At 48.6% G+C, this 15,177-nt stretch overlaps 2 protein-coding genes across 2 annotated transcripts in view; both read left to right on the top strand.

The window, feature by feature from the left end:
- The window catches only part of LOC144943931 (fibulin-5-like), a 610,861-nt gene that overhangs the window by 213,480 nt on the left and 382,204 nt on the right, over nt 1-15,177 (top strand). The window lies entirely within an intron of this gene.
- Nucleotides 7,928-14,402, top strand: LOC144944113 (otoraplin-like). The gene is made up of 4 exons (XM_078872189.1): nt 7,928-8,155; nt 11,130-11,266; nt 12,824-12,934; nt 14,143-14,402. The coding sequence occupies exons 1-4, from the start codon at nt 8,002-8,004 to the stop codon at nt 14,167-14,169; spliced, it is 429 nt and encodes a 142-aa protein (XP_078728315.1). The 5' UTR covers nt 7,928-8,001; the 3' UTR covers nt 14,170-14,402.

The following is a 15,177-nucleotide window of genomic DNA, read 5'->3' as shown; positions in this document are numbered from 1 at the left end:
CACCTGCGCAAGAAATCCCAAGAAGGAAATGGCCTCGACCGCGTGGCGCGCGTCATCAGTGACCGCGCAATTTACACAAACTGTCGTCTTTGGTTCTTTCGGTAAAATCACGTAGATAGAAAAATAATAATAATTTAAAAAATGTGAAAAAAATAATAAAGTTGCAGCCGGTAATTGTAAGCAACTAAAAGCCCCCCCCCCCCCCCCAAAGGACACTTGGCCTACTCTTCCACGCTGGTCAGCCACCGTGGAAGAGGTGGGAGTACGCACGCTTTACCCCACCGCTCTGGTGAACCCGCTCTACTGTGGTGAACTCATTTACACTGCTGCGTGGATATAGGTGTGTGGGGGGGGGGGGTTAAGACACCTCCACCTATGATTCAACTGCCGCGCTGAGAGATCGAACCGGTGACCACCGAGTGCGGTGCGCGGCGGTATGGTCACGGCGTTTGGCGCGACGATAAATCGGGGAGACGAAAAGTTCACAAGTTGTGCAAAAACGTCGACGTGGGCCAAGACGGTGGACGAAACGTGGAGGCGGTAGGCGCGCAACGACACGTGGCTTCATCGATTGAATTCGATTGCTAATGCTCAGCAATTCACGCGTACAATGAGGCGAGTAACAATGCGTTGTTTACGATGTGTGTGCGTAAATTACGTGTTAAACGAGGCGGGCGGTAGGCGAGGAAACGGGCGGACAGAAGATACAAGAGAGACATTGGCGAGCGAGACGGGCGAATTGCGTGATGAGACACACAAGAGTACACGCGAGACAAATCACGGCCTGTGAATTGTGACCATTCACTGGATCGTCTGCGTTGGCAAGAGAGGTTAGCAGTGGGGTTGTTTCCGTCCACGGTTTACAAAGTCACTCTCGTAGACTCACTTTTGTCGACTCACTCGTGTAACCCACCGGCCGTGGACGGTCGACTGAGAGACCAGGGCATGGCTGTTGATGTTGTTGTTGTTGTTGATGTTGTTGTTGTTGATGTTTGTCGAGGTGGAGACTTGCCGCACGAACCGTGCTGCCCCCCGTCTACGGGCTCGCTGTTGAGATCCTCAAATTTGTGTTCAAATTATTCAGTTTTGTATCTCGATGCAATAAAAAAAACAGCTATCGTATCTGTCGTTTAAGGAAATTAAATAACCAAAGCACGCACTGAAAAGGCACCATATGAAACGTGTCCCAGTGTAAGCATATTTAGATTTCTTTGCATTGTTAAATTGATTGATGTAAATGTGGAATAAAAAAAACCCCCACTTTTCTCTGCCGCTGGAATATCATTGTCAACGGATGTCGGGATGACAATGGACATTGTTACAACAACAAACATCTCTGTCGTGGCATGTCACCCACCTTGCAGAGAGCCACGTGACCCCACAGCACAGGGCTACAGTCAATGCGGCTGCCTACAACATACACAACAATCATTGTTAGTCTTATTCTACGAGATGCCACTGTAGTTGTCATCGTCATCGGCCATTGTCTATCCGCTGTTGGATGAATGCCTCCCCAAGTCGTTGCCATCTCTGCAATAGGCATTATATAAATTACGGTAAAATATGTTAAATCATAGGCGGAGTCTGACTTCTATATGTGGGGGTGGGAGCAGGAGTTCACGTTGTCCCTCACATTATGAATCGGGGGGGCATATAATGAATTAGTCATCTTAATTGTAAACTACTGAAGATAAATTAATGAATGTGTTCAGTTTGGGGGGGGGTACGGGGGGGGGGGCAATTTGTTGTAACAATGCCCCACCCCCTTGTGCCCCCCCCCTCCAAACTCCACCCATGATTTCACCCCCAACGAGACAATGAAATGTCAAGATTCGGCATCGCAATTCGATGCGAGAGTCGGGTCGATGTGTATGGCACTGCCGTTGTTGTTGTTTGAATAATAAGATGAATTATACAATCTGTTCCCCGAGGCAATAACGCATAAAGTTGTTCTATTTGAACGTGAGAATAAATAAGAGAGGACTGAATAGCTCCACTACATCGTCCTGCATTGCCTGATTGCAGCCTTTCAGAGGATGTGCTGTATTATTATCATCATCATTCCTTTTTTGTTACTCGATTGTAAAATGCGAGGCTCAGAAATGACCCGGGAACTGTTGTTGTTGACAAATCCACGCCGACAGCCACATTTCACTTAGCGCCGTGACGCAAACCGCGGGCCAAATGAGAATTATTATTGTTGTTGTTACTGTGATGTTCCCTTTGTAGTTTATCTCCGATTGCAACTCGGGGTCGAAGGGAGCAGCCATCCCCAACTCGTCACAGACAGCAGCGGCGTGTCGCGCCACGTCAACTGACCGCAGTTCTCCCTCCGAAGTCGATTCAAAGCGACATCCTCTTGCCCAGCACTCGACGATGCCGTCGCCGCCGCCGCTGCTGTTGCTGCAGCCTCTGTGCCGAATTCGGAGTGATTGCGCGCCCGTTGTTTTGTGTGATGGAGGCACGTCACCACTCAAGGCCGCCCACCATCTCAGTACACCACTGCCTTTTGTAGTTAGCTTGACGTGGCTGACGGTTAATCGTCGGCCACGTCAAGCGTGTATTTGTTGAAGCAGGCGAGAACTCGCGCGAGTAGCATGGAGAGTCTCACTGGCAATCGTGACCTGGGCCACCCAAAAATGACCAGATAAATTGCACGGACTGAAACGTACAATGACTAATACAACCCATCCACTGCTGGATGACGGTCTTCCCCAGGCTGACACCGCCTCGCTACGCTCCCTGTCGCCGCTCCTGCCACACGAGCCGATTTCACCGCTCCGTTCCCATGGTGGATGACCTCTCAGCGTGTTCACCTCGTTTGGCTGTCCATTCCGTCGTTGAATCACCACCACACGGTCACCGTCCCCTTCCAGCGACGTTAGCCCCAACCCTACTCACCTTTATTAACAGCCGATGTGATCGATCGGCTAATCCACGACCGAACGTGCCCACACTAATTGGATGAATTGTCATAATTCAGCGTCGGCACCCGATCCGTCTGGGTGTCCACCCGTCGCGTTTGCATCGCTTTCATTTCACGTGCAGACGTCGTAAATCACCGGCTGTTACCCCGCCTTGCTTCAAGGCGCACATCCGAAGCGACGGAATCAATGTGAATCAATTAATCGATGTATCATTACACGCCTGATCATTAGCCTCCAGAGACATCTCGGGGTTTTCCCTCCTGCATCCAAAATTATAACGAAACAAATTGAGTTCGGAGGTAAGCAATCTGCTCTCGAAGACAGATTGATAACAGTATAACGACCGAAGAGATTTACCAATTCCACCCTGCTCTCCCACCTCACCAAGATTGTATAAATTGGCACATTTCCGAGTCATAATTCGATTTAAGAATGTGGTTTTTATTTGCCCTGTGTCTACGTTTCGTTTTTATTTGTGTGTGTCTCTCTCTCTCGTATATTTTTGCGTTTGTTCAGTCTCATTGAAATAAAGGTTTCAAAGGTAAAATTTGCACAGAAAGTTGCCTGTAATGGCATGTAAAGAGTCGGTATTTATTTTTAAACGCACAGTTCGATTTGTGCATCATCTATTGTGAAAGTAATGGCTCATGTTCATCGATAAAACCGATTAATTAATTATTACACACTTAACATCTGGGGCTTAATTATTCTCGCTGAATAGTTTCTGGCCCGTCGGTCGAGACTGCGGTAGGCACGAAGATTTGTAGCCAGCAGCCCCATGAGGCCGAGGTTCAAGTTCAAAGTTAATTTATTAGTATTCTTAGGTTTTTTCGGTAAAGTCACGTAGGTAAACGTGATACAGCTGTCGTGGCTTTGACGGTTCCACCTGAAGACGGAAGCTTGTGTTGCCTCCGAAACGTCGTGATTTTTATTTTATTTTACTTTTATTAACTTTAATTTTTTACCTACGTGACTTTACCGAAAAAACCTAAGAATATGAATCCTTGCAGTCACGAAAGCTTCAAATCTAGAATTCATTTATTAGGTATAGCCCTGTGAGCCATTCGGCTCTTGAATCGGGTGCAACCGCAACAAACAAAAAACAAAAACATGAACAAGAAAACATCTTAAAGTGACTATGTGACTGAGTGCAAACAGAAAATCCAAGAGAAGACGCAAAATATTGCAGAAAAAGCACCGTACACCAACGCTGTGTGCAAAAAATCCCAGTGGGATGCAAGTTAAATAACAACAACAACAACCACAAGACAACTTAGATTAAGGCCATCAGTCTAACTCTGTACTACAACAAACAAATATGGCCAAACCGAAAAACTTTTCAAAAATCACCAAAATAAAGCCATAAAAGCAATGAAACAGTGGTCACAGGAACTGTGACCGAATTTTCACAATAAACGACGTAAACAACATGTACTACCAAACTCTGCAGCCATAGCTGGCTGCATGAGTCGCTCCACAACAGTAGGAGCATCAGTCGGAGTATCAACATTTTTCAATGCACCTTTAAGATCAGGTCGACTGCATGGAACGTGCTGGTATCTTCTGGGTCACCGCCACGGACTGACGCCTCCGGCTGAAACGAAACCCGCGCTAACATGGCAGGTCTGCGAGGGATGGCGACGGCGTGGGGGAGGCCTTCATCCAGCAGTGGATTGGCCAAGGCCGGTGTTAATCATCAACATCCAACATTAAACACATATATATATCTTGTAATGGTTCTTGAGCGAACGTCATTAATTGATGTCCCGAGCTAACATCATTCACTTGCTTGCTGCCAAAAAATTGCGATTATGATCATCAAGCTGACAAATCAAACGCAGGTTGGTAAAACGTAACTGATTTTAGAACTTTCGCAGCAGCAACAACAACAGCGAAGCGAGTTGTCTTCACAGCGACGTGGCAAGACGTCTCGGACGTGACATTGGTTCCTCGGTGAGAAAGCCCAGGGTGACACCTCCCCCCATCTCCACTCTCGCCACCGTCTCCCCTGTGCCAGCGACACCCAGGTGGGACATGTCGATGGTGGCGAGGGGGGGGGCGAGCGAGGGAGGTGGCACCCGGGTGAGAAGAAACTCGAGACAGCTTCATCGATTCCAGATTTGAAGTTTTCGTGACTGCAAAGATCCATACTCTTTGGTTCTTTCGGTAAAGTCACGTAGGTGACTTTATTTTATTTTTATTCTCATTTATTTTTTCACCTACGTGACTTTACCGAAAGAACCAAAGAGTAGCTTCGCCGATGTTGGGGTTTGAGACGGAGTCGTCGGTCGGAGGCTTTCCGCGACCAATGTTATCCATAATAAAAGTTACCCCTCCGGTGGTTAGATCGTGTGAATATAAATGTGTCGTGAAACCCGCCACCACCCGACACGGCCAATTGGTGAGGTCTGTCACGCAAAGGAAACGCGCCAATTAGTTACTACTCCAGCACACACCGGTGCGTTGCAGAGTAAACACACAACAGTTTCAATTCGAGTACGACGTTCGAGTGTGGCCATAGCCAGTTCTGGCTATCGCTTGATGATGCTGGTTGATGTTGTTGTTATCACCCAGCGAAAATGTCGTGGGTTTACTCTCCAACACAGCGGTGTGCCGAACTAGCAAATGTTTGGCACGTTTTTGTTTACGTGAAACACCTTGCTAAGTGGCTGTGTCGGGTGGTGGCAGGTTTAACGACACAACATTTATATTTGAACGATCTAATCCCAAAAAAAAAAAAAACCTTTATTATGGATTTGTGAGGAGGCTATCGATAGCTGCACGGGCATCGTAGTCCGTAGGCGCGACTCCCCGGTCTGAGCGGTTGTTTGCTATCAGCTCGACACTGAAGTTTACTTCTTTCAGCTCATTTGATCTCCAGATGCGGCAGTTGACAAAACTGTGCAGGTTTTTTTTTTGTTAACCCCCCCCTCCCCGACCCAAAGCTTCAATCCTGTACACATTTGGTGGAGCACATTCAGTCGATCGGCAGATCGCATGTGGACGGACGAAGTGCGCATGCGTGTTGAACTTCTTTCGCACCGTGCGTAGCCAACCTTGCTAAATCGCAGGTGCGGGAGTGTGTGTACTCCCACCGCTTGCATGCAGTGGGCAGAGCCGTCCCGTAGGGTCCACGGTGAATCGGGGTGACTGCCCCGGGCCCTGTGCTTTGGGGGGCCCCCCTGGGCTTTGACGTCACGGTGTCAGATGATGCCATGCTTCCGGTCAAACATATTGCCGCGACTGACACGGCACTGAGAAGCCTCTATCGAGCAGTGGATTGGTTTCACGATCGATCGTTAGTGCCGCATTGCATGCACGTTACAGGGTTGTTATTATAATTGACCTTAACAATGGAATTAACATATTTTAATTGTTTCATCTATAAGGTAATATTGTATCTATTATCTCTATCACTATCCATGTCTCTCCATCCTTTTCAGGTGACATTTAAAAATGGTCAGAATAATTGACCGGATTGAGACGAAACATATATTGCTGAGTGTTCAAAGAGTTATCTTTCTTGAATCCTAAATTCATTTCAAAAGGTTAATTCATGCGTGCCTTAATATTAATGGAAGTATGAAGATTTGTTTAAATAAATTAAATAAATAACCCGACGTGTGATGTGAAAATAAATGTGTCCTGACTTCTGTGCCACCCTATATCAGCAATCAGCGCTGGGTGATAATGTTACAGCCACCCTCGGCACAACTGGGACGCCAAGGTGGCTATGAGATGCTAACTACCTCGCCTGGTATGCAGGAGGTCATGGGTTCGATCCCGACCCTGACGCCTGCTGCTGTATATTTGGAGTTTGCGTGTCTCTCTCGACCCGTGGTCACGTGGACTTTTCTCCGGGTCCTCCGTTAATCCCCCTTCCCTCCACATTTAGAATCAATGTCACGCGTTCAGAGTATTTGGCTGCTATAAATTTACACATGATGATAAGCCACTTCGTTGGCCTATCAATTGTGGCCAGGTCGCTTCTTAAAAAGAGCTGTACAGCTCAGTGGGCCTACCGTAGTTTGCGTCGTTCTCACGACAGCGATGCAGCGATGCGAAGCGTGGCTCTGTGCCAGGGAGGCAAGAGAGAGAGTCTGGACCGAGATAATGAAAATATATTAACTTCTCACACTGCACTCTCACACTGCAGTGAAAAATCCACTTGCCGTCGTCATAATAATAATATCGTGACTGATCATTATAATTACATCGGAATTGCCTCCTGCTGTCTTAAGAAAACAGGGATAAGAATACAAACCTCCTTCATCGAATCTCGTGTGAGAGTTTTATTCATTTTTTTTAGCAATTTCATCCAACACCGTAATATGCGCCCCGATGTTAGCGACTTTGACAGCTCTGCTGAGCGAGAGACGGAGAGAGAGAGAAGGATGGGGAATCGCCACACCAGCAGGGCACAGGCGCGAGCGTGACACGCTTCATTGTTTATCACGCAATGGTCAATGTGATCGATTGCAACCGTTACACAAAGACAAAAAAAAGCGCAGGGCACGGGCAATATCGATCAACTCACTGGAGTTTGGTAAAGTGCTCTTGCGATTAAATCGCTGGCGAGGATCTGGAGATAGTGGCGGTGGTGGTGGTGGTCGACTCAGCCTCAAATGAGTCCCGGTGACGATTATCGGAACCAGTCCTGAGCCTCCCCTAGGTCGACTCAGCCTCAAATAAGTACCTGGTGCGGTGCGTAACCATCGCCACTGGGGAGACAAATGCAACCCGTGCGGCGTGCCGCCTCCTTCATGAGGTGCCACTCGCTCGCAGCACTTGCCCCCATCAACTTGTCTGTCGAGGCTACACGGGGGGGGGGGAGATCTTTGTCTTGGGTGGCGGTGGTGGGGCTCGCGAGGAGGGGGCAGCGGTGAAGGCGGTGGGCTCTGTGGCACGAGAGGGGGTGGTGGCGTAGGGATGATCGCTGTGTGAACGCTTTAAGCGAGCGAGGAGAGAGGGGGGGAGGGGAGAGGGGTTATTCCCCAGAGTAAGCGCTTGGCTGCAGGCAGTCGCAGCCCGACAGGTCAGCCAGGGGCACCGAGCGAGTCGCTGCTGAAGCAACATGGCACAGCCACGAGCGAAGACGCCGCCGCCGCTGGTGCTGCTGCTGGGCACGGCGCTGTGCCTGAGCGTCGCGCTCCTCGGCCGCCCATGCGCCGCCGGCTTCATGGACCATCTCTCCAAAACCAAGTTCTGTGCCGACAAGGAATGTACCTGTGAGTAGGAAAGAGAGTTTTTATGATGATGATGGGTGGTGGGTGGTGGTGATGATTTCGTTTGTTTGTTCGGCTTCATTGATAAGGGCATTTGCTGTGCTCCAAATTGATCTCTCTCTGCTCAAATGATGATGACTGGACGCGCGTTCTTCTCCTGTTCGTGGTCCTAAGCTATTAGTGGAAATTCCATATTCCCATGGTAGGGCCCAGTCTTTGTAGGACACTCTGGGTCACCAATGCGGTTGAGCACCGCCCAACCGACTCAAGATTTGAGTCCAAAAAGTTTGCTTGACAACGAGAGCGATGCCACGATAAAATGTGGATTAATATCGCATCTAAATATAACAACTAAATGCAAGCCGGTCTCAAGACAGTGCAGAGGACAGTGTTGAATGTCTATTTTATAGAGACAAAGAGGCCAGTCGGTTACAGGCAGAGTCAAGAAAAAAAAAGATCTTGGAGCTTGGATTTGTACAGGGGGCAGCACAGAGGACTCTGGGAAGAGACAATTCCAGACTAAGTGGGGCAGCAGAAGAGAAGGAGCGAGCTCCCACTGAACAAAGGTTGTCTGTGGGCTTCGACAGAAAGCCTCGGTTGCAGGAGAGACAAATACGTGCGGGGGAGTGGAGAGATATGAGAGGGGGTGACAGAGAGGTAACTAAACTGTTAACTCTTTTTTATTTGACCAGATAAGGCCAATTGAGCTCAGAAACGACCTGGCCACAAATGATAGCTCAACGAAGTGGCTTGTCACGTGGACATGTATAGCAGCAGACAAACACTCTAGACCGGCGGATCTTCACCTTTACTGCAGCCTTGCACCCCTGTGGTTCTCAAGTAGTTGTATTCATGTTCCCGTGCTTAATGTGTGTTTTCGATTAATTACCTTCTAAATAAATGTGGCCGTGTCTCGCGCCCCCACAAAGGGCACCTGGCACCCCCAGTGGGTGCTTGTACCCCAGGCGAAGAGCCACTGCTCCAAGCGCGCATTGATTCGAAATGTGGAGTATAAACAAACATCGGAGGACCCGGAGAAAAATCCACGCGACCTCGACGGGGAAGAGAGAGGGAACACGCAAACTCCAAATATACAACAGGCGTCGGGGTCGAACTCAGGAAACTCGTGCACGCGCAGGCGAGCAGGGGTGAGTCCACGGCGGGGTCGTGGCAGTGCGGTGGCCACGTTGATTGCCGGGGGCGGGTTGAGATGGCGTGGGAAAGTCTGGGAGTGTCTGAAATATTCTGAGTCTGGGAACGCGAGGCCGTACGGGAAGGGAGCTGTAGGCGTGGGGTGAGTGTCTACGTGGCACCAGCAGCAGCTGCTGCTGTTGTTGTTGTTGCCGCTGCTGCTGCTGCTATCGTGAGAAACACAACTGAGAGACGACGCCGATTACCAGACGCCTTGTTGACGCCACCAATATGAAAGTCATGAAGCATTCATCATCATTAGCAACCTCGCATGCAGCTGCGCAATTAACAGACCGCTAACACGATTGCATCAATTAGCAATACTTTTCCGTGACTTTAAAGCAGTGGGTGGTGCAAATTATAATTGTTTTTTTACTGCGACCGATTAAAGTTCCCGTACGCAAGTCACGAGCGCGTAAAAAGCCAACGACTCTCCACCGTCGCCTGTCAGTGGAAGAGCTGCGAGCGAGTGTTGAGCCCCGGGTAACGTGAAGGGCAAGGCACGCACAAGGGCCATGGCGAGACGCGCGCTTGGAATTACACCGAGAGACGGCAAGAGGAGCACGTGGAGCAGACAACACACACGGCTCAGCGGCATCACTCACAACGCGGTGACTAGGAGATGTTAACTACCTCGCCTGGTATTCAGGAGGTCGTGGGGTTCGATCCCGACCCTGACGCCTGCTGTGTATTTGGAGTTTGCGTGTCTCTCTCTCTCTCACCGTAGTCGCGTGGATTTTTCTCCAGGTCCTCCGGGTTTTCACTCCACGTTTAGAATCAACGTCACGCGTTTAGAGTTTTTGGCTGCTATAAATGTCCACGTGATGATGAGCCCACTTCGTTGAGCTATCAATTGTGGCCAAATCGCTTCTATGAAATAGCTATGTAGCTCAGTGGGCCTTACCTGGTAAAATAAAATAAAAACATGTTTTTAGTTTCGAGTAGGCCTGGGCAGGACGCGGCACTGCTCGAGAAGGGTTGACAGTCAAGGATGTCTGTGTGTATGTTAAACCTCTTTCGCACCATACGTACCCAACCGTGCTCATCGGAGCTGCGAGTAAAGATGTGCGTCATCGTGGACGTGAATACAAATAAAGGACGAACACGGACATGCGAGCCTTGTACTCTCGTGCTAGTTGCCTTGACGTTGATCATTCTCAGCACCAGGCCAGCCCTAGCAGCATTCCGGCGAACGCCGAGTGAGATAGTAGAGCTTGCATCTTGAATCCCTGCCTCACTTGATGCAGCAAATCTGGCTGTGACGGTCCCACCTGATGACGGAGACTTGTGTTGCCTCCGAAACGTCGTGATTTTTATTATTTTATTTGTATTAATTGTAATTTCATTTTTTACCTACGTGACTTTACCGAAAGAACTAAGAGTATGAGATAGAAAGCCCCTGAGTTCGCGAGACACCGAAGTGCAGGGTTGCGCATGCAACGCATGCGCGTGATCCTTCAGGAGATTCAGTCACGACGCATCAACGGCCGCTCACTTACCGATCCTGCTATCTTTTTTTTCTAGATTTGAAGCTTTCGTGACTGCAAGGATTCATATTCTTAGGTTTTTCGACAAAGTCACGTAAGTGAAAAATTAAAATTCATAAAAGTTAAATAAATATTAAATAAAAATCACGACGTTTCGGAGGCAACACAAGCTTCCGTCGTCAGGTGGAACCGTCACAGCACGATTGCTGTATCAAGTGAGAAAAATTCCAAGAAAACAGTCCTTGTATATATACCGTCGTCTTTCTGCTGCCACCCCCCCCCGCCACCTCGTCCTGCAGACGTCATCTCGATGGGCCAAGCCACTGGAGACTACTCTGCTCCCGACTGCAGGTTCATCAGCTTCAAGAGCGGCCAAAGCATCTTCATCTACTCCAAATTGAAGCCTTACGACGGCGAGGAGTACTGGCTGGGCAGCGTGAGCGACCCCAACAACCTCCCGTGGCCGCGCGCCCTCCTCTCCCCGCACGCAGTTCACTTCGATGTTTTTTTTTTAAATCGCCACTCACGGTCGATCCATTGTAGGGGACGGGTTGGGGTTCGGGTCGTCAAGAGGACAAGAACAACAGCGCGCACATTCCGGTTGAGGAGTTTGACACGGAGCCGAATGGCTCACAGGGCTATACCTAATAAATTAAACTTGGAAAATAAATAAATATTAAATGGAGTCGCCGTCGGCTTTCGCGACCAACATTATCCAGAATAACAACAACAACAAAATTGGGTTGGGTCGCGTAAATATGAATGCGTCGTTCAAGGCCGTCAACCACCCGACGCAGCCAATCAGCAAAGGTTTGCCACGCAAAAAAAAACTCTTGCCGATGAGTTACCGCATTGGAACCTCATTTGCCAGTAAAAAAGATATGATAATTGGTTTTTTACCCTTTTATCTGGCAACAAAACTGACATCTTTTTTACAAGGAGTCATGTTTGCATAGACCACAATACCTGCAGTCATAATGCAAACAAAAAACATAACTCTGATAATGTATGCACTGTCCTTGAAGTTAATTTGGTCCAGATGACGCCAAAAGGCGCCTTTTGGCGTCATCTGATCCAACACCATGTGAGACTAGGCTCTAAGGAAAGCTGTCTCGAGTGTGGACCAAATCAACTTCAAGGACAGTGCATACATTATCAGAGTTATGTTTTTGTTTGCATTATGACTACAGGTATTGTGGTCTATGCAAACATGACTCCTTGTAAAAAAAGGTGTCAGTTTTGTTGCCAGATAAAAAGGTAAAAAAGCAATTATGATGAGTTACCGGTTCAGTTACCGGTTCAGCACAGCGGGTTGTGCGTTGTGGGGGGGGGAGTGAAACCCCGCAAAGTTCACAACTCGAGTCCCGTGACGTCTCGCCCGGCAATCACAACAAGCATCCTCGTGTCTTGCTTGTCGACGTGCGAGACTGGCAGTGGCATCACAGCACCGGAGCGAATCGCGTAATCGCACCTCGTTGCCATCTCGCACTTATCCGCGGGGCGACACGTTCCGAGATTTTAATCGAGGGGACGGTGGTGGTGGTGGTGGCGGTGGTGGTTGTGGTGGTTGTGGTGGGGGACTTCACCCAAACCACAAAAAGTGGAGTCGAGGCGCTGGGCTGGGGGAAGTTTCGGGATCGACGGTGTGACCACTGTTTCATTGCTTTTATGGCTTTATTTTGGTGATTTTCGATACGTTTTTTGGTTTGGCCATGTTTGTTTGTTGTAGTACAGAGTTAGACTGATGGCCTTAATCTAAGTTGTCTTGTTGTTGTTGTTTGACTTGCATCCCACTGGGATTTTTGCACATTTTTGTGTACGGTGCTTTTTCTGCAATATTTTACTGTCTTTTCTTGGATTTTCTGTTTGCACTCAGTCACATATTCACTTTAAGATGTTTCTTGTTCGTGTTTTTGTTTTTTTGTTGCGGTTGCATCCGATTCAAGAGCCGAATGGCTACACGTAATACATGAACTTGAACTTGTGTGGGCAGGTCTACAACGCCCAGGACGTGGCTCAGATGGGGGTCCTGGGCTACTTCCCGAAGAGCATGATCGGTGACGTGCACGAGTTCGCGCCGGCCAAGATAAAGCTGTCGACCAACGTGAGTCGTGGACAATTCGCCACGGAACCTCCCAGCCGGGTCGGCCGGGTCGGACCAAGAGGGCCCCCAAATCCAAATCCCGTACCTCGGCCACGCACTCCGTCGGACGAATTCGCCGACGCGAGACGCTTTTGACCTTCGCTCGGCTCTGTGAACCCAGCGGAGCTTCGCTCGGCATTAGGCCCGTGGCTAACATCAGTAACATCACACAGTTGTCAATCCCTGACCAGTGCCCTACCTTATTACAGACCAATTCAGACCTCATTGGTCACCCCGTGCCGTTATTAATCTCAACGTTCATCCTACAAAGTCCCATCACAAGGGAGAAACACAAACAAATAGACAATAAAAATTGCCCGTATTGAAACGGCTGTACGCCGTATGGACCTGAAAACTCAATTTCCCCGCACAGGAATACGGGGTAAACCGTATGGGTTGACAGCTTTGGCATCATCTGGATCGTTTAAAGCCCCCCCCCCCTCCCACCGTCCCCCTCCCTGCCTCCCTTCTTCACCAACCAACGCTGACGAGCGTGGATTTGCGGTAAAACGCCTCCGCATGACTGTGGCCTTGCTCCATCCGGCAGTGGATCGAGAAAGGGCCCCGACATTTCAACGATCACCTCCGATTGGAGGCATCCATTACACGTTTTGCGCGTCCCATTCAAACAAATCTTAGGCTGCCCCTGACGCGGTTGTCTGAGTATGACCACCTGCATGTGAAACTGTAGCCGTGTTGCTCTGCGTCGTCGACATCATCAGCCGTGCGAACGAAATAAGATTCAAATGAATCGGCACCCTCGACGTCACGCAGCGCATCTTGAGACGATCTACTTTGTATTGGAACACAGAAGGTTCGTAAACGTGTGGAGGTTTACGATGGTGGGCCCCGTGAGTTATACGGCATTCCAGAAGTTATCGCGTAGACCATCTTGTAGCGAGGAGCTGGGATTTGAGAGTTTAAGTTTAAATGTAAGTTTTTTTTTTAACCCGGTGAGAACTCCAGAGACCAGGATAGTCTCATTTGCAGGAGTGAGTGGGTGGGTGATGAAGTGAGTGATTGAGCGAGTGGTTGAGTGGCAGGATGGATGGTTGAGTGAACTCAAGTTTCACGTTGTCGTTTCTTTAGCCGGGTGAGAGCGCACAGAACCCAAACCGAGTCCCACTCGCAGCGCTTTTGTGACGCGCATCTTTCTTGTTCCCAAACAGGACTTGGACTTTTACTGCGACTCTTAAAAATGGGAGAAAACTGCACGGATAATTACCCCAAGAGGAAGAGCAGGAATTACAGCAAGTGCAGGAATTCCAGGAAAAGCAGGAATTCCAACAAGTCTCGGAGATTATTTTGCCAAGACCGAAATGTATGGGGCGTTTGCTCGGCATACACTTCGTTTAATGTATCATGCTTAGTGGCAATACTCATTATTGTAAAGCTTGCAATTGCTACTTTTCAAACGTACGTAAAAGCATTTATTCTGATCCAAGACGGTGAATATCGCGTTCGCTGAAATATTAAAATGGTTAAGAACAAAGAGATGTTTAAGAACAAAGATGGTTAAGTCCGAAGATGTGAAGAAATGGATGGGTTCTTATCACAACCATTCTGTCTCGCTGCCATATTTGATTAAAAACCAATTACGGTTTGCCAGAATGGCACACGTCCCGCGTTTGCTTTGATCGCGAATTTTAAATAATATATTTTGCCTCGATTTATCGTGTATAATTAAAATATGAGCGGGGCTGTGGGTGCGGATGTACACACACACACACGGAGCATTTCGCTTTGTGTTTGCGTTCGCTTACGGCTTTCATCATCACATTTCATTTCTCTCTGCCCGTTCGCACGCTAGCGTTGAACTTTACAAAAGAAGCTGGGAATCCAGTGGTTTATATTTCAAAGAGCGGCACGTGTTCTTTGTCTAAGGATACAGGTGGATTTTCCGTATCGACACAAAAAAAACCCACCAGCACCGTACTTTGTGTTGTCATCTCCGTGAAGCCCTCTCCGGAATCTCGGTCCTTCTCTCTCCACCCTCGACCTCTGTCCGTTTCATCTTCTCCGCCGCTCGTCCTGACCTTTCCCGCTCACTCTGAACACTTTAAACTATTTTTTGTTCTTTAATTTGACCAGGTAAGGCCCACTGAGCTACTACATAGCTCTCTCTTTTTTTTCGAAAGCCACCTGAGCCATCGCAACTGATGCGTTGTCTTTGTACTGATTGCCTTTTGGCGTTGGTCTCTGGT

The sequence above is a fragment of the Lampetra fluviatilis genome, chromosome 33 (assembly GCF_964198595.1).
Source record: "Lampetra fluviatilis chromosome 33, kcLamFluv1.1, whole genome shotgun sequence".
In the NCBI taxonomy this organism is placed as follows: Eukaryota; Metazoa; Chordata; class Hyperoartia; order Petromyzontiformes; family Petromyzontidae; genus Lampetra; species Lampetra fluviatilis.
The sequence above is the reverse complement of the archived record's forward strand: the minus strand, read 5'-3'. Positions and strand labels throughout refer to the sequence as shown.

Excerpts from the sequence above, each read along its gene's own strand:
- LOC144944113 (XM_078872189.1), top strand. The coding sequence starts at position 8,002 with ATGGCACAGCCACGAGCGAAGACGCCGCCGCCGCTGGTGCTGCTGCTG. Across the intron at positions 8,156-11,129 it reads TGCCGACAAGGAATGTACCT|ACGTCATCTCGATGGGCCAA; the intron begins GTGAGTAGGAAA and ends CTCGTCCTGCAG. Across the intron at positions 12,935-14,142 it reads AGATAAAGCTGTCGACCAAC|GACTTGGACTTTTACTGCGA; the intron begins GTGAGTCGTGGA and ends GTTCCCAAACAG.